The sequence below is a fragment of the Bombus bifarius genome, unplaced genomic scaffold (assembly GCF_011952205.1).
Source record: "Bombus bifarius isolate JDL3187 unplaced genomic scaffold, Bbif_JDL3187 scf7180000008006, whole genome shotgun sequence".
Taxonomy (NCBI): domain Eukaryota; kingdom Metazoa; phylum Arthropoda; class Insecta; order Hymenoptera; family Apidae; genus Bombus; species Bombus bifarius.
In genome coordinates, this window is record NW_022884384.1 from 1,621,940 (window position 1) to 1,642,277 (window position 20,338).

The following is a 20,338-nucleotide window of genomic DNA, read 5'->3' on the forward strand; positions in this document are numbered from 1 at the left end:
AAGCTGCAAATAATCCAACAATCGGAACGAATAAAACAAAGCAATCCTTTTGCACGCGAATTTTCCACCGTGCTCTCTGCACACGCTGTATTACCCCTGCGATTACTAGGCACTAAGCACCCTGTGTCCCGGTTCGATCCGCGGCAAAGTCATAAGTCCGTGGTGCACGCGGTATGGTCGTCGATCTCCGGGGATCGCGTTACTTTTGATTATCCCTCTGGCTGGGAGAAAGGGAAAACGGACTTGAAAGGTTCAGAGAGAACGAGCACGGACCGGTGCACGCAAATGCGCGGGCGTATGTCGTTTAAGCCCATTTAACCGTACAAACGTTTGAGAGATCTCGGCCGGTGCCGAGGAGACAATGAGAGGGAGCTGTCGTCGGCCTTTGTGAGCGGCTTTTCATAGGAGGGGCCAGGGTTGTGCACGAGGATTGCACGGAGCCGAATTCGAAATGACGAGGTAGCTGGAGGGGTTGGTCGGTGAGTCGAGGTCGCGGGTAGAAGCGACGAAGAAGGGGTTGTGTCGGCGAAACGGTGGTTACACCGCCGCGACGGCACACCCACGCAGGCGCCCCTTCACCCAACCCTCTCTTTCTCTCCCCCTTTCGCTTCCCTCGCGTTCTCTTCGTCCTTCCTTTTCCATCTCTTTCATCCTCGTCTCGTCCCTCCGCTTGTTTACCGCCGCGTCGACACGGTACCGATAACTACGCGCTACATCCTTGCTCTTCTCTCTCCGTTTCCGCATAAGCCTTTTCCATCCTCTTTCGACCGGCTGATTCTCTTTTGTCCCCGCTTTTTCCAGTCGTCTGCTACTCCGGTATACTCGTATTCTCTTTTCGTATCCGCGCTCTCTCGTCTCAGCCCGATTTTTCCCGTTCTTCTCTGTCCCAGCCGACGCTTCTGCACGTCCGTGACACAATGGCACATCTGGTGTTAACTTCTGCTTTTTGGTCGCGGCGCTTGTCGAGAGAAATCGTCTCGCTTGTCCTCGTCCCGCCCGGATCGCGAACATCTCCGCCGATCCTACGCTCGGTTTTTTCCTTTCCAAACGAAACTCTTCCTCCTCTTTCCTTCTTGCAGTCGCGTGCAATCGCCACCACCGTTTGTTTCGTTCGTTCTGCTCGCTGTAGTTGCGTGAATACGACGGCCAATTTTTCCGCCACACCGCGCCAAACTGGTTCAACCAAGAACCACGGTTTGTCATTATCTTTTCTCGGTGTTTGCGACTTAACCCGTTCCCGAACCAGGCTTTCAGCCTTTCTCGGGTGCCGAGACGAATAGCGCGACTTCGAAATGGCTGGATTTCGAAATAGAGTCTGTCAGCTTTTATTTAATCGTTCCTTTTCCACGGCGATAGCAGCCAGCGATACCAGTCTTTCAGCGACCTTTTCCTACGCGCAAACCTCTATGGGAGATCTAACGTCCGTACGTTTCGAAGCTAATACGCGATAACGAAACTAAGCTCTGTAATTCTCAGATCTTACGGGGCTACTTGTTTTTAGATACTCGGCAAGCTCTTTATTTTTATTAGGTTGTCCGAAAAGCGTCTTTCTTTTACAAACCCGTCTTTTACGACGACGCGTCTTTGTACAAACACGAAACCTAATCCGTCGAACGTCGCGACCTTTATTTTGATAGAACAAAATGGATCATACGTAGTTCGATAAAATAATATAAAACGGAAAACGTGCATTCGTTATTTGCTTATAAAACGAAAGAAACTCCTCGCACGACCTGATAGATCTACCGCTTGATCTCTTAATCAGACGTCGGATTAAGAAGAGCCTCGCAAACTGACGGAAAGGCTTGCGATGTTAATACAAACAGCGATATTTAAACGATAAATACATACCTACACAGTTATAGTATCTACGGTATGCAATTATCGCCACGTTTCTTAATTATTTAGCGGCATTTTTATTCAATTTATCGCGTACGTTTATATGTCGGAGTCAGGTTGGCATTTTGGGGCGTTCGATGAACCTTTACTTACTTTACCGTCGCGGATGTAGCTAATATTTATCGGTACAAATGGGGGCACTACGAGAGGCTATGAGTAATGGCGATAGGATGGTCGAGACGATGGTGACAACGAATTCAGGTTCGATGACGAATCCACGGTCCACGGGATGACCGGTATCAACGTAATACACGATTCGGGTAATTTTCTCGATAACTCAATGAGCAATTCGTCCAACGACTAACTAACAAACTAACTCACCCGTGATCCAAAAGAAACTGCCCTTATATACTCCTGTCCCCGCTTCTCGGGTCAATCTTTGTTTTTAAGGAGAGCCATATAATCATTTCGTACCTCTGTCAGGTACACGTCTCTCCCTTGACCGTGGCTACGTCTAGTGAGACCCGCTATGTCACTTCGAGCCCGAACCCATCGTCATAAAATCAGATTGAAACATTAAAACTATTTCTTATTTTTATTACTTAAGTGCAGCTACAGTAAAAATCTGGACTAGGGTATTGGGGTTTTTTCCGTCCATTCCGGACGGGAAATCCCGATGTTCTTTCATCTCCGACATATAATTATATTCTGACGATTACGTACCAAGCTTTGCTTCTAATTACTAATTCGTTATCGATTTAATACAATTTGGTGAAATTCACGTATCGTTACACCTGCTGCGAGTCGATCGAATCGTCGGAATATTTACGAATGGCAGGGTAAACGCCATATTCTTTACGCTAATGTTTCGTGTATACGTTTTTAACGCCTAATTGGTATTCATACGCGATTCGGCGAGCGTTAAGGATCAATTGGACGAGGCGCGCGACCTCCGGTGCTATCGTTGAAGCGAGAAGCTCGTCCGCTGAAAAACCATATGCGTAAATGGGGCAAGGGAAGCGAACCGGCCGATATAAATTCAAACGTATTTGCGCGGTAAGGGTGGCGTAATTTATTACCCGTCGATGTAATGGAAACGCCCATAGAGAAGATCCGCTCCGCGCAAATTCGATTATATGCAGTTGTATCTCGCTTGCGATTCCTCTAGCCACGCGGGGAATACAGTTAAATTAAAAAACGCAGGAACCGCGCGAACCTGCATATTTCATCGACGTCGTCTTTTTGCCAGTTGAACCCGCGTCCATGGAATATTCTGTCGGCGGGGTTCCTCCGAAGAAATACGGCACACCATTAAACGTCATCGTTTCTCCTTCTGCTCTAGCTACTAGAGCAGCAGCAGAGCTACTGCCTGCTACGAACGCGATTCACGATTTTTAGATTTTTATCTACTTCGAATAGGTGTCCGAACAGGCGATATTTCTCGCCTCGTTGTTGCATTAAAAACGAAGCGTTCTATAACGAGATGAAATTGCAGGTGGTAGTTCGGTTCAGCTGTTGATCAATATTAGGACACCTGCTCTTAGTTGCATTCGGTCGACCCTAGCAAATTTTAATCTGTTTGGCATTTTACGTTGTTCAATTTGTACTTGATCTAAGAGAACGACAAATTATACGTTTTAAGACGATCTGAAATTCAAGAATGTAAAACCTTCGAGTATGTCGAATACCGTGTCACTTATAAGTAGAACGCGATTGAAAATGGAAGAACTCGATACAAACCATGTGAAAATCTTCGGCAACTTTCAATTCCATTTTCCCCGGGAACCAACAAAAAGGTTGTATCTCCGAAACCAATCACAGTGCCCCGGCATCCTCGAAACATCCTATGATATATCTTCGAAATACCCGAATGCACCGGCGTTGGTGCCTCCGTTGGCCCAGAAAAATAAAAATAAAAAAGAAAGAAGGGCAGAGAAAGAGGAAGAAAAGGTAACGCGGCAGCGTGCAGGCTGAAGCGAGAGAAAACAGTCATCGTCCCTTCGGGGGATGGAGATACCGGCAGCGCCGATAATCATTCGAATCCGACCCTCGTCTGCCGACCTTTCGCTAGTTTCTGCCAGCGACTCCGACCGATATTTACGAGATCTCTGCTCGCGAAGTAAGCGAAATGAAAAAGAGGAATATGGTCGTTCGTCGGGTCAAGCGTACACCGCTGCCGCGGGGGTGCGTTCGCAGACTGCTCGCAACCCCCTTTTCTCCCGTCCCACCTCTCGCCGGTCGTTAGTCTTGTCACGAGCCAACACGGGAGAAGACTCGCGGACGAACGAAATCTCTCCACCCTTGGATAGGCCGCGATAAACCCTCGTGTTGATGCTTTTTACGGTGACGGACGACTCCTGGAGGCGTGTCGACATGTGCAACGGTACCGACGAAGGGTGGGTTCGCGTGATCGAAGCCCGAGGAGGACGCCCACGGAAATCACGGGGTCGCGCAATCGCAGAGACACCCCCTTATAGCGGATCTTGGCGATGGAAACGCGCGGCCCGTGTCGGATGTATCGTATCGCTGTCGCGGTTCGTTCCAAAAGATTCGAAAAGTGACTGCGCTTTCCGACCAATTCGATAGGGGGTCTCGAGAGTTTCGATGATTTCTTGGGAGAGACGATCGAGTTTCGCATCGTTGTAAGGAGAAAAAATTATACGTTGACGGTAGCCCGCGAGCTTGGGATGGTTTCCTACCATCGCTGACTCGAGACAGTTGCAAAAGTGTGCCGTATAAGACTTCGACGAGCAACGGTATTGGCTATGAAAACAGGATTGTAGGAAAAATCATCGACGCGTTTACGATCGATCGTAATCGGATTCCGCCTATCCGAGCGACCAAAGATGCAAAATTTTCCACCTGACATGGATGGGGCCCGGAGGCAACAGATGGTTCGATACTTTGCATGCACGGCGACCGTCATGCTCGTAAAATCATTTATGCGAACGCGACACCTTCTCTGGTCCAGAAACGAATAAAAATGTTCGATACGCGAACGATTTGCCAACCACATGGTACGGCTCGCCTTTTCAGCGGTAAATAACGCTTGTTAGTTACGCGCCATTGCATTTTCTGGCTGGTTTTCGTTACCTATCGCAAAGAGTATCGAGTATTTTATTTTATAACGACGAATGCCTTTTTCGCTCTCTTCCTGCGTCATAATTTTCCTAATAAAATCCTTCCTATCGTTTGGCGGAATAACAATATCCGCACGAGTCGAGCGTCTTTGTCGTTCGAGGGTTAAAACGCGTAGAGTAAAAAGTGTCGCTACTTCTTGCCAGCCAATCTGTAGCCTCGTGCTTTCACCGAAATATTTTACCCCGTTGCCGACTGATTTTGTCGGTCGGCGCCGAGATTCCATGCTAGGTACGATTATCCTGTAAGTATCCGTAACTCTATTATTATCACGGTGCGAGCGATAAAAGAGCAGGATCTTTATCGCGTTCTAACAACGCTAGCCTTGAAAAACCCTACGAGACGAAAATTCGATATTCTAAGCTTCTTGCGCTGCCGATCGCGACATCGGTAACGTCGTTAACGAGCGCCAAGATGCCACGATAAGATTCGAACGGCACCGGGGAACGTCCTAACGCACGGGGCACAGGAATTTCCATACGAAAAGGCGACGGGAGCCAGTCTAGGTACAAGGGCAAACAGAAAGATATCAGCCATCTGACGCTACCGTGAAAGACAAAGACTCTTATCGAGAGTGTACCGTGTTTCATGGTGGTAGTCGCGTCTATACGTCTACTTATACACGTTCACGCCAGCCTGTACCCTCGTCGAGTTATTCGTTTCGGTGTAGATAGGCGCGCGCGGCCACGAGCCAGCCAGCCAGCCAGCCAGCAACGAGAAAAAGAGTACGTATAGGTACACGACTGATCTCGACTAAGATTATAAAATGGCGACCCTCACCCCCCGGCTCGGCTGTTCTTAATTTCGCTCCAATCCTTTTGTCCCCTCCTACTCAGCCTGCTTTCTCCCTGCGTTCCCTTCTCGTCTCCTCCGCGACCGTCTTCTTCTTCTTTTTTTCTCTGCTTCTTTTCGCTCGCTCGCTCGCTCGCCTACTCCACCTACTTCCTCCTTCGCCTTTCGCAAACGGCACAACTCCCGAGACGATGCCAAAGGAAGTCGCCGAACAGAGGACAACGAATTCTTTTACGCGACGATTCCAACGAATAGAAACCGTGGCCATCGTTGCGTTGTAACCGTGGAAATGGATTCGCGGATACGACGCCGGATGATCGTCGCGTATAATGCCACCGCATACTTAAACAGAGGGCTGGCTCTTTGTCGTTGCCTCTGCCGATTCGCTCGTGTCTCGGCCGTCTTTGATGAATTTCAGTGTTGCACGTTGGCGAATACCGACCTTCCTCGTGTATTTAACCGCGCGGCATTGGATGATCCGTCTACGAACCAGCTTCGACCAACGAACAAGGAAGAAACCTACTCTTTGTCGTAGTAATCACGCGTCGTTCGACAGTCGCACAAGCTTCTGCCTGTTCTCGAGTCCGTATCGCTCCAACGATTCTTACCGATTCGGTGCGTCTTCCTTTCGCGACTAACTCCAAACCGTATAATTCGTTGGAGAGCAAATCCTGTCGGTCTGTTCCGCGAGCGTCGTCGCTCGATACGAAGAGACGCGCTCCTCCTCCGTGTTCCTCGCCCGAAGCGATCTTCGAAAAGCGCGAAGTTCACACATGGTCGGGCAAAGATAGATCCCGTGCGGGTTTCTAGAAGCTTCGCTTCTGTCGTCCTGGCAGCGCATCATCGCGGTGTCAACGGCGCATCATCGGCACCCAAGCGAGTAGCAAGAAGTCGGAAGAGCGTCGCGTCGCTCCCTCGGAAGACGTTTCGCGGTACGACGATCGCCATATTGGAGGCGGTCGATCTTCTCGCCAATCGGCGACACAGCTTCAGAAGCGTGGGTGCGAGCCACACCCAATAGCTTTCTCCCATGCCCCACCATAAAACCACCACACCCACGAGTGTCACGTGCGCACGAGCAGCTGCAACATCGTTCGAACAGTCGTTCGCGTACTCTTACACCGATCGCGTCGATCGCTCCTTCGCTACACTCTGTATCGCGATCCTGTTTCACCGACGTTGCTCGCGTCGACGTTGCGAACGAATTTCCATTATTCTCGTTATCTCCGACAACGACGATGGTTCGATGGACTGATAGGCAGTGCGGATAATCTATCGCCGTTACCTCGTTCTTGTCACACCAACAACGTCGCATATCTGTGCCGATCCGAAGGAATGGCATGGCATGAAAATGGTCCGGCCGAACCGACGTTAAACGGTTCGATAAATTCGGACGCTCTTTTCAAGAATGTTTATCGCCAAGGACTGGGTAGAGAGTTTGGAACTGCTTGTTCTTCGGCGAAAGTGAAAGTGAACTAATCGGTGGACAGTCGACAAGGACGTATGTCGCTCGAGATTCGACGAGATCATCGAGTTGGAATTAATTAATAAGTTGTTTAGAAACGAACGCTTGGCGCGGTGTTCAGTGGAACTTACGACTTTGATATTGCTCGCTATCTGCCCATTGCTTCGATCGGAAACGAACGAATACGAGTAGGTACTTGAACGAAATTAGGAGAAACGGAAGATAAAAATGCGAAGAGAAGGAAGAAATGAATAAGCAAAAGCACACGGCGTAAAGGGAGGAGGAATATAAATAGACATAAGGAAGAATAGTAAAGGATGATCGCGAGACAGGTATCCTATTTAGGTGCTAGTAACGTAAATGCGAATGAAATAAATAAATGTCTGGGTAAAACCAGGTAACGTAAGAAAGAAAAGAATATAGAAGCTTGCGAACGATCACAGGACAAGCGTCAAGTGAAACTCATCGCGAAGCATCCTTGTCAAGGACGAAACTCGAAACCTAATTTCGCGCCTACCTGATCGACGTCGAACGAATGCAAGAGAATATTAAATCTAATGAAAGTACAATTTCATAAACCAAAGGAACGAATCCTAACAAAACGGTATTTATCGTATCGTGGAGTAATTTATCGCGATATCTGAAATATCAGGGCTCGTTAAATATCGCAATCGACGATTGTCAAAATTCCATTAAAAAGAGAAAATAATCGTCGAAAGGTTTCAAACGACGAAGGAATAAGCTGCGTAAATTGGATCGAAAAACAAAAGCAATTATGACTATGATAAGTCTGGAAATGTTGGGCCGTGAGGCTTCGCCTCTGGAAGGGATGTATCGGCGCGCTCGTCAAGACGTCTTGACACCGCCACGCGATAGCCCGGAGTCACAAAACGTCCGGCGGAACGGTAGCAGCACCGGAAACGTCGCGAACGTCGCCAGCTTCGACGGCGCTTCTCACCACGAGATGCACCCTTTGGATCAACCGGCCGTGGAACTCGATTTGCCGGCCAATCTTCCTGAAATCCTCTATTGTAAGTGGGGAACGTACGGTTTTTAATCGATCGAATTCCGTTTCGATGACTCGCGTAGCCAGATAAAAGTTTATGTATTTGCGCGTGATATTGTAACGATCAAGCGTCGAAGACGATGCGACCAACAAGCGTATGGAGATGCGAAGAATTCGGATATTCGGATATACTTGCGATGGTTTCATACGTGAACTAAAGCAGAGAACCGAGCAATTTGAAATCGTGAAATTAATCGAGAAATAAGATTCTTGTAGAAGAGAAAAATTAGCACGTAGTTGACTTTGGAAAGATTCACCGAATCTGGAACCGAACCATCGATCGTTGTGTTACACGAACCGAGATCGAACGATAGAAATTACGTGTATAATTGTAATTGTAAAAATTGCGAAGATTTCATTTGCGTAATACAGAGTTGATTTTAAGATTATGATACGGTTACTACGTATAAGTCACAAAGTCCTGCATCGTATGACTACAACAGCTCGTTCTTAAAATCATCGTAACAACGATCGTCACGGTATCATCCTCGCGTTGGAGAAGACCATTGTTCATACAGAAAAACGATATAGATATCGTATGCGTAATTTGTATTATAATTAAGTCAAATCGTAAATAAAGATACGGTTAAGTTAGCGATAACTTAACTTAAATCTAAAGTATATAGTCAGTGGTACATTATTATTTACGAAAACTTGTGTTATATTGTAAGGTGCTGTTGCAATTATGATATTTCGATAATCCGTGTCTTCTTCTTCCCAATATCGCTCTCGTAATATAGTTTGACTAAATCTGAAACTTTGGGCTTCTATCTTCTTTCGACTTTAATTTATTACGATTTCGATTGCGAAGCTAATAAATAATCGCAATCTATTTAAGGATCTTATAGTTGAGATCGTATTATAGAACGTATAGTTAAAGTTACAGATTCCAACCTGTATCTACAAGTTCCAGCTGCTCGCGTTTCCGACAGATACTTTTAACGACATCTTTAAGTATTAAACGATCTTCTGTCGAATGTTACAGCTTCGATACCAAAATGCGGAGGCTGTCAGGAAGCGATTTTGGACAAATACGTTCTGAGAGTTCTGGAAAGGTGTTGGCATGCAAGGTGCCTCACGTGCCGGGATTGTGGTGCAAGATTGACTGATAAATGTTTCGCAAGAAACGGCCATGTCTTTTGCAAGGACGACTTCTTCAAGTAAGTACCAACAATTATTTTTATCACGCTCTACCTTCTCGCTCGCACTTTTCTATCAACAGAATTTATATTCAAAAGATCGTCAATTTCGAAATTGTCCAGACTTCTTGTATTTCTATTAGAGCACGCGATCGAAAATTATTTTATACGTTTGCGATCAAACTCGGGATATAATTTATAATCGGTGTCTCATTCGTTGATAAAAATACACACAGATACTGATACTTGGATGAATTTTACGTCCAGTCTCCTATATAGATACGTATACGCGATATAAGAAAATGTTAAAAATGTACGTGTGCGTGTTTGTAGTTTATAAGATGAAATTAACGTTATTTCAATACATGGTATAATATACGTTGACCTACATATATTATGTCTGTTCTCGTTGTGACAAACGTTCGATTAATAAAATGTAAGCTACGTATATTTGTTGAACTAACAAGCGGTCATACGTCACCAGCTAGCCGCTACCAGCCTGTTTATATGATATATTAACAATGCTGTTAATCTACCGATCTATTTACACGTTTACGACGATCCAAAGTATACATTGGTAAAACTAAGCTATAATAATACAAATTATTTGAAATATTTTTTCGTTCCATGTATTTCTTGCATAAAATTCACCAAAATAAAATAGCAAGATACGCGATACACCTGTATACATATATAGAAGCTAAAAGAATTTTTCCCTATTCTCGAAAGAGGAAACAGGGCGCTATACCTGTATACCTGTGTACGTATTCCACGTTATACTCACGACGAGACTCCCGTTTATTTAACATATTTTACTATTGCGTGTTATAAGCGTGTGAACCATCGGGCGATCTACGTACGGTAAATTATTACGTAATTGTATCGACGAGCTGTAGTGCGATATTTTTTTAAGATATTATCTAAACAGATAGCGAAAAGGTATAAAACGCTTATCGACTGTTACTTATCGCTTGCAAAAATTGCACCTGCGGAACCGAAAGTCCGCATTATTCTCGGTAGATAATGAAAAAAAGTGGACGTACCTGGTAGAAAAATGAGAGACAAGTTGGATCAAACGCGCATATATATCCAGCAACTGATATCGATTGTGCGAGAAAAGAGTGCCTTTTCTCATCTACCCACACCTTCGCGAGGACTAGACGCCATCTTTCTTCTCCTGCGAGCCAAATCGAAGGAACTTACCCTCTTTCCCCTTCGTCCTACCATTCTCCCTGGTATTCCACATTTCCTAGGGTTCAGGAATTTTCAGGAAAACTGGTAAACTCGCTGGTGCGTTCAAAGGCATTACAAGCAACGTTCGAGTTTGACGAAGCACTTATTCCTTGTATGTAACGTCGACTGCAAGCTTTGTGATTAATCTCGAACGTGTACATTGTTTTCTCCGAATGTATACAGGTGTGTTTATGTTAAGGGAGTAAATAAGAAAAGTAAATTTGAAAAAATTATAGAGCTCGTATTAAAAGGAAACAGAGTAGGAATCTCTGGAAATATCATTGAAAGTATTGTTAACTTAATTCTAAAATAATTTCTATTTAACTTTGCTCCGTTCTTTCAGTCACTTTTAACTTATTCGCGAATAATTACCGACACGTGCGATATCTCGTTCCGATTTTATGCTAAGGGGGACCATCAAGATCCTGTTCTTCCGATGAGATAAATTTTTGTTTGCTGAAATAAAAGTAAAATCGAAAGGTGGAAATTTTAAGATCTCCTACGATACTTTTATACACGTAATTTATCGATCAAATTGACAGACTTTGTCAAAATTGTCAAAAGTATCGTTCTGACAATAAGTACAAAGGTAAATAATCCATGGATTGCTTTGTCTCCTTTTTGCAGATGTAAAAAATATATGTAGCATAATGTTCAAACTATAATTATGTTTTGTTATTTACTTGATATTGCGTGCAACATGGACAAATTCTATTGATAATTCTATTATTCGGAATAACCTCGCGTCTCTATAAACGCAGAAAAGCGTTTCATTAACAGCAAGATTGTTCTATCTTAAATATTAATACAGCAGCTGATACAGTAGTTTCGTTAATCAACTGCTTACGCGCATCGGGCTACTCGTTTAAATTACTTAGCTTAATGACATGCAATGATAAAGGGAAAGGTCTAAACCGGATAGGTCAGGCGATCATAGGGCCCTCGTGACATTTTATAATATCGGTATTTCAGTTTATATCTCGACCGAGAACCTGAATGAACCTGTTGCTTATATATTTCAAATTCAGAATTATCCGCCTGCTCGATGTACTATCGAAGTTTCCCGATTTCCTCGCAAAACACCACGCAGATCTTTTCGTAATTATACGGTGCGGCAAAGAAACGAAAATCGAACATACTGATACTCGCGCGAACAATTTCAACACCATTATTTCACAATTTCACGCGATTATTCAACTTTGGAAATCCTTTCGAATATCGACCTCCCACGTATTAAAAACGCCGACTTTTCGATCTTGATTTTCATTTTGGAAACGAAACGCAACATACATCCACGCGCAGCGAAGCCAAAAGAGTAGGGATAATGGTTCAGCGCAAAAGTACCTTTTCGACTTTCCTAGGAAGAACGTTGTTATTACGCCAAGGGATGATATTTTTGCGTCGTTTGTCGTCGTTCTAAGCAACACGCATATTTAGTCTCTTGTCATTTATTCGTGCAAACAGAGAAAACTGGAAATCAGATTCCGATTAATAGAACGTCAAGAAAGAGTCGGGTACCTTTCTCGCTAATTCTGCCAGGTATGAAATCGTTGCTGACGGCGCTCTACATTCGTATTTTTATGAAATATCTTCAAACGGTTCTACTTAATATTTTCTGTTTTTCAAGGCGGTGCAACCTTGATCGAACGAGATGTTGCTGCAATTAATACGCGAACGTAATGTGAAAATGTTGTATGTTGTTGGTATGGCAGGCGTTTTGGGACGAAATGCGCGGGCTGCGGCCAAGGATTGGCACCGTCGCAAGTCGTGCGTAGGGCGCAAGAATTGATCTACCATCTAACTTGTTTCTCGTGCGCCCTTTGCTCTCGACAGTTGGACACTGGGGACGAGTTCTACCTCATGGAAGATAGAAAGCTCGTTTGTAAACCTGACTACGAGCAGGCGAAGGCAAAAGGTAACGTATATGTACGTTGTACTTGCTTCCATATATTTTTATTATTTCACAATCCAGTCTCTTCTTCTACGATCCTGAGATTGCGCGAAAAGAATCACTCTCAGACGTTTAAACGACTTATATCTATTATTGATCCCTTTGTATCATAGAATTGGCAGACGGAGGAAGTATAGACGGTGACCAACCAAACAAAAGGCCAAGGACCACGATCACAGCGAAACAGTTGGAAACTTTAAAATTAGCGTACAATACCAGTCCTAAGCCAGCGAGACACGTGCGAGAGCAACTTTCTCAGGATACAGGACTCGACATGCGCGTGGTTCAAGTTTGGTTCCAAAACAGGTACGTATGTACATCGATGTATTGAATAAAATTCAAGTTCAATTCGCGAATGATTAAGTATTCGTTCGAGGATCGACAATTTCCGATTCTGTGCAGCAGAATATTTCTCGCCAGTATAAAGAAACATGGGGTATCGTAGTAATTACGACACAAGCGGAAAGGGAGTGATTCTACGCGAAAAAGTAGAATAAAATTTGTTCATGGATGTAACGTATCGTTTTCGAGAAGATCAATTTTGAATATTCTCCTTGGGTGGTTAAAAGTTCGATGAATTAAAGACATAAAATACGTTAAAAAGGCTGCATAATAGATTTATCTGTGCATTAGTAAGGTAAATCTTAAAAACGACTTGCCTTATTATAGTCGACGGCTTATTTTGCACAAAGCCTGATAAGAAATCAACTAGTGATATTAATGCTATTTGCGAAGGACAGACATAATAGAATCGCCCGATCACGATATAGTTGAGTACACGAGTACGCGTTCCAGAAGAACGTGGAAGATCAATTTTTTCGAAAACAAAATCCCATTTGGAAAAATTCTATTCTGTATTTTCGACTTATTCTTTTTTTTTTTTTTGTGACACATTGTATAGTAGAAGGTATACCTGCTACACGATCATGGCTAATTTTTTAATCGTTTGAATGTAGTTTTCTAATGTCGTGATATTTCTTTGAAAAGATACTTAAATAAAAATGAAACTTAAATTACAAGAAAATAACGAGGGTAGAGGGACACATAAACTTTCGAGCAATGTTTTAATCTGTACGTAAATTATGAAAACGGTACTTATCCATGTAATAACTAAGTACGTACATATCGTAGTTTGTAGCTATAATTGGAATATCGTATTAAGTTGATTTTTATCGCACTTTTAAAAACTGCCTACAACATAAGTGTTTGTAAGTTATTATTAAAATCGCTACTTGAAACTGAAGATTATAAATTATTCGAATAATCGAATTATTTATCAACTTTTCAAAAACAGCAACATTATTCATAATATAACTATGGCACACATGGATCGTCGGTTATCACACTAATCTAAGATTTTTCTTCCAATTCGACTTCTTGTTATCTCTATCGAGAACATCGTTGTGTGCAACGTTGCACATAACTTAAGAAAAATTACTTTATCGATCCTATTCGCTCGTATACCATAATCCTATGGCTTCGTGTTGAAAACGGGGAAAACTGTGACAATCTCGATACAAAGTATTATTATCGCAATTTATGTCATCAATGACTGGCGATAAAATACCGTAAAAATCTTAAAAATTAACACGTGTGGAATACTTTAACTCTGTAGAGTCACTCTCTTAAGGCTCTCTTCCGTGAAATTCAAGTGGGTTTTCCTGCGTCGTTTATTCGCTTAGTATATAAAAATGTTATCGCAGTATCACTTATTTTTGTTTTGTATACATATTAATAGATATTTGCCTTGCGATATCGAGTAAATCTCGTACTACGGATCATCGTTCAGATTCAACGAAGGTACAAGTATTATAATCTAATAGAATTTATTTTGAGCTTTATCTGTAATTCCAATCCTCCAAACCGAAATGTACTGTAATTAAAAAAATACGTCTGATTTACGTGTAATACCGGATACGGTATTGTAATAGTTTACCTAAGTAGTTTCTAAAAAATCCTGAGCCAAGGTTACACGTAAAAGTTAAAGTTCAAGAACGTTCAAGATTCATGTTCCTTTTCTCTTTTTCCAGGAGAGCAAAAGAGAAGAGACTGAAGAAAGACGCGGGTAGAACAAGATGGTCTCAGTATTTTCGAAGTATGAAAGGAACGGGTGCAGGTGGACATTCACCTAGGCATGATAAGCTTCTTGATAAGGACGAGCTTAAGGTCGACTTAGACGCCACCTTTGGTCACCATGGTACGTAATTACGATTAGTCACGCTTAATATATCATTGTGTCCAATTTCCTTATCGCTCGTATTTAAACTTTCGCTTCGACTGCTTCTGAATCGATACTATAAATTTTATACCGGTTGTATTATTTGAGATACAGATAATACGATATAATAGAAAAATGACCTTTAGATACAGGCACACACACATTGTAGATTAACGTTTGATTAAGGTTGAGGTAGATTATAGTATAGATCGATTATTGATAAATTTCAATTATTTAATTACGACTACATAATTTATCTTACTTATCGTTGTATATGAGCGTAAAAATGATAGTAGATGTTCGTGATTTCTGCACGAGATAAAATTCTTGGCAGTTTCGTAGTGCAAAATTGCGCTGCGTTATTAGAAACGGGTATTGAAAAGCGACCCATAACGGGTTATTTGTACTTCCAATATCACGAAATGTACGCAGCTTCCTCTCTGCGTGCACAAACGTTCCTTTCGATTCGCGAAACGAGAAAATGTTACAAGCAATGGTACGCTATCACCGAATACCCTCGTGTGTGTATATTTCAAGAGATTTCGTTATTAAAAGTCGCTACTCTTTGTGCTAGAAATTTATAATAACAAAAATTGCAAAGGATAAAAAATAGGTTTCTGTATTAAGATGAAAGGAACCAGTGTTTACATAAATATTTTAAATAATTATGTCGCTAATTAGTACGCTTACGATTTTTTTCGCGAATAGATTTAGTTCGCAAATTTATCAGTTTTTCAAGCGACGAAGAACAAGCGTAGCTAGAAAATATCGTTGACTTGTCAATTATACGTAAAAAAGATATCATATAAAAAAGTTATAATTAGGCACATGCGTATGTAAAGAGATATTTATCGTCAAAAACGCAAAACTATACAGAAGCTTTAAAAAAAAAAATTACCTATTGTCTAGGCTCTGTTGCTTTCGCTTTAATATTGGTTACATCTAAGCTTTCGTGTACTCGAGCGTTTAGCAAAGGGGAAGACGATCTCGTCAATTATTCAGGAGTTCGTGGAGGCTAACTGCTAGTTCGCCGTGTCCGAGATTTCAGGAAGATTGCGGACCATGCTGAAATTTATGCCGATCGTTAACCATACACGCCGTAAAGTCATATAAACTTCAGCTATTGTTTAAATTTTAAACGGCTTCATTATCCAGTGCCTTTCTTGCGCCTGACAGATATAATACAAAGTTATTCGAATCATATATACTTAACGCCGCTACCATAAAAAGAAAAATGTCTCTGGTACGGTATAAAATTGTAATCTTATATTAAAAACAACAAATTTCCGATGTAGAGATTTTATAAGAAAATTTGACTAGATTTAGTTTCACGTAAATGTTGGATATAATTTTATTTCCTGCTACAAACTAAAGGAGATAACGATGACTGCATAAATTCCTTTACAAATTTAAAATACAAGTAGCAATTTTATGTCATTAATCAATTACAGCGTTATAATCTGTTCTGATATTCGGAGCAAGCTCTTATAGGACAATAAAATAATGACATTTATGTTATCTTTACATTTAGATTTGAGTAACGACAGTTACGGAACAGTGGTGAACATGGGATTAGATGGTGAAGGCGCGAGTCCAGGTGGGGGTGGAAATGGGGCAGGCGGGGGCCCTCCACGTAGTTATTTGGGTGCAACAACTCCCCCTTATCTCTCAACGTCCAGATCACCGTCCTTACCACCTCAATTTCCATATCCACCGGATGCTGGCCTCTCCGTCTACACTACCCTTGGTAAGTAAACGTCTCATTTCTATACTGTATATCATATCGTAATCCTCCAGTTCCGGTTAGAATATCTAGTTTATCTATCGTGTAAAGAATCTAGATCTGTAGGACAGTATCTTTCTTCGATATAAAAGAAAACATATAAGTAGATACGTTGCGTATATAGAAAGACAATAGGAGCGAAAATCAAGTTTCGATCGCGTCACCATTAATTTCGTTTCACCATTTATTGGTCGCGAAAAATATTCTCCACGATATGGCCTAATAGATTCACGCTTACGTTATATTCATTTCAGTCTATATTAATATTAAACACACCTTCGTTTAAAGTTCACCACCACCGTACATTTCCAAGCCACGGTGTTATAAAAAAGGCGAAAATGTTAATGGAAAAATTGGACGATGCATGTTGCAGGAGGCACAGGTGGCATGGTACCAGGACCGGCGTCGGATTTGAGCAACGAATCGAGCGGAGGTGGTGGTGGCGGCGGAGGCGGCGGTGGAGGTGGTTACCCGGACTTTCCACCCTCGCCCGATTCATGGCTCGGCGAACCACCACCTCCACACGCTCACCACCATTCCCACTACGCCACATAACCCGGCAAACTGACGCGTTGCCAAGCACCGTTCGGAAGAACGGATCGGCGCAAGGCGTTTACCTGACGATCTTTATCCATAAGGCAAGACTCAATTAAAAGACTAAGCCTTCGATCGAATCATCAACCTGTCCACTTTCGTCGATCGTCGACGATCTTACGTTCGCGAGTCTCGATCTCGAGAGGATCTCGGTGTTCTCGGTGTATCACCAAGAGATCCACCTAATAAGAGCGGAACTCGATCAGGATATGCGTGACGATCGAGCACCGTCTCGAGCCACAGGAGTCATTCCACACCGTACACTTCACCGTCCCGGCGGGGTTCCCATCATCGGAATGATGCCATATGTCGCTGTCGTATAAAGTTACATTTAGAGCGCGTATACGATACGCATTCGATAGGTACGATTAATCTAAATATATTTATGTACAAGTTCCTCGTTTCCCGGTACTATGGAGTTTAATCGTCGAATAAAGAAATACTAGAGGGTAGTTTAGACGTGTCGCGAGACCGGTTGTTCACAACGAATCGATATCGTTCGAAAGGACGATGCTTCGTAACGAACTTTTTTTTCCAACGTACATGTATGTTGGTATTCGACGAAATCATCGAGATATTTGCAAGAATGGGTATTCGTACGCGTAAAGAGCTGGCATTCGTTCTAGCGAATACATACACATTCCCGTAGAACGAACTGCGTTTCATAGAGATCGTACTTGACGAAAGATATCGTTTCGTTCGTGAACATCGCGGGACACGTTTCTATGGTATACCGCGCTTACGTGACGCTAGAAGTTTCAAGTGTCGTTTATTGTACATAGTTCAGATTAGATTTTATTGTACTACGGTAAGGGAAGGAGGAAAAATGGGAGGTAGAGCGAAAGCAGGAAAGATGAAAAGGATAGGCGTACAGCGATCTCTAAGGAAGCGACGCCGTCCGCAAATGAAATTCGAAATAAAAGTTAACCCTGAAGCACTAATGAATTTTTTCCATCGACGCTCGATAGATCGATTTTCTCATAAATGCGAGATAATTACACGCGAGACTGGTCCATTATTTTTCGTTAGCGAAGCTGTGACATAGCACGGAATCGTGAATGTTCGATCGAGGAAGCGTAGATTGTAAAATCAGTTTCGATTGGTCAAACGATTTACACTTTTTTCATAATGAATATATATCGAATGTCGTGCTCTTCTAATATAAAGTACATACATAAAATGTAGGTACGTACGAATTTAGTGCTACAGAGTTGGCTAGCTTCGCGACCAATCAGAATCGTTCTACTTACCGCGAATCGTTCAGTCCACTTTAAGAAACGGACGAGCGAAGACGTGGTGGAAATATTGTCCACGTTAGATCGAACGTCGTCGCATGATTTCCGAACGCCTTATTCAAATTGATTCGAGAAGTGTGATTTTCGAGCGAACGACAGCCAGGTGTGGATTATTAATTGTGTTGTAATTTATTGCAAAAAGGTTTACTTGCGACTGGTGAATCGTGGAGAACTATGATAAGTCGAGAGAGGCTTGCCCTTATGGATACAACGATCGATGTATCCATAAACAAAACCAATCGTGTAGTCTACATCGTGAAGCATAACGAAGATGTTTCTTAGCGTGACAACGCAACGAATATCAACATCCATGATTGTCGCTCGAAAGTAAGTCCCTTTTTCGCGACTTATTAGATGATCGCCATTCGATTCCACCAACGTAAACGAAATCGACAAACAAACACGACGCCATTTGATCGAATACCGAATCAAAGTTTACTTTGCATGTTTGTTTATCGTTGGTGAAACCGAGCGTCAGTAGATTACACCTTTGACGTGCTCTGCGTCACTTTTTATCGATTTACAGCATCGGAAAGGCACTGTCGCGAGATATTTCGATCAATCGATTCCATTTGAACGAACGTTCGTTTACGCGGTTAACGCTTCACAGATCAAGCTGTAAATTTACTTAAAAATTTTGTGGATATGGAAAATAAATTACATTAATACCTTTTTTAAATATTAGACTAAAGCGTACAAATGCACAATTTACCAGGTTCTGTCTGTAAAGCGGTAACAATGTTAAATAATCAAAGTCGTAACGATGTCAATTGTACTCTTGTCTCAACGCATATATGCATATGCGCGATTATGTATAAATTGTATACATATGTATGTACACGCGAGATACATATTCGTGACAGCATGCCTAGATTTATATATAGATGATCGATAATCAAAAGCAACGGATTCAATTGATCGACGTAAGTCTCCGATTGATGGCTAACTTCATTCGTATATGTAGTAATATGAGGCATATATATATATATATATATATACACACACCATATTAATTACGTAACAAACGTAAAATTTTTTATGTATATTTGTTCAAGATTTCCGACGACATGATTTGTAAATTTATTTTTCAAATATTCCTATATGCCTCGTATTATTCGAGCGATATAGTACTTGAAACATAGCGCACATCGTCCGAGAAGGAGCGATAAAAAAAAATATATCATTGTAGAATTGTATATACGTCGCCCCGATTATTTTACCCGCGAAAATTCGATGAACTGAAATTGAAAGGAGAGCTGAAACAGAAATACGATATATTTCGTCGGGTAAAAGAACTGAATGTTGTACAGTTATGAAAATCGAACACACACACTCCTCACCGGGTTTCATAAAGATGAATAAAAAAGATTCGCATGACTAGCGCAATTCATAACTTCATCGACACGAGTTACTACGGATCTTTATATTATTATCTAGTCATCGAGTGATAATAAAAATTCTATCGTAATCTATATCACGTTGTACTGTGTACTTTCAAACTCTTCATTTTTATCCGTACACGAGCTTAAGCAAAATTTATTCTTTGCACATTAATTTTACAGACATTCTATTAACGTTAGTTTTTATCAAGTTCGTCGTTTTATTCTATTTTAGCATATATCTCGTTATCATTTTTTTAAATATTTTCTAACGAATGTAAACAACGTAATTTCTAGTAAATTATTGTCTAGCTTTGAGAATTGAGAATTACAAATAAGATTCAAAGATATCTTTTATGTGAAACATGCCACTATTTATAAAATATTTCCGTTGTCCAGAACAACGGGGAAAAAAGTTATTCTAATTTTATGTAAGTAAAATTTAT

The 20,338-nt window shown here is 41.9% G+C and overlaps 1 protein-coding gene across 6 annotated transcripts in view; it reads left to right on the forward strand.

Moving 5' to 3' along the window:
- The window catches only part of LOC117206435 (LIM/homeobox protein Lhx3-like), a 57,482-nt gene extending 37,495 nt beyond the window's left edge, over positions 1 to 19,987 (forward strand). For 2 of the 6 annotated variants that reach the window (XM_033445777.1, XM_033445779.1), the window contains 6 exons: positions 9,286 to 9,460; positions 12,376 to 12,587; positions 12,737 to 12,929; positions 14,654 to 14,820; positions 16,373 to 16,588; positions 16,998 to 19,987. In XM_033445777.1, the coding sequence (XP_033301668.1) occupies positions 9,286 to 9,460; positions 12,376 to 12,587; positions 12,737 to 12,929; positions 14,654 to 14,820; positions 16,373 to 16,588; positions 16,998 to 17,179 (1,145 nt within the window). In that variant the 3' untranslated portion in view covers positions 17,180 to 19,987. Of the gene's footprint in view, positions 1 to 8,005; positions 8,266 to 9,285; positions 9,461 to 12,375; positions 12,588 to 12,736; positions 12,930 to 14,653; positions 14,821 to 16,372; positions 16,589 to 16,997 lie in introns of those variants that run through there. The other 4 variants (XR_004487389.1, XM_033445780.1, XM_033445782.1 and 1 more) reach the window with 4 other exon arrangements.
- Positions 19,988 to 20,338: the final 351 nt, after the last annotated feature.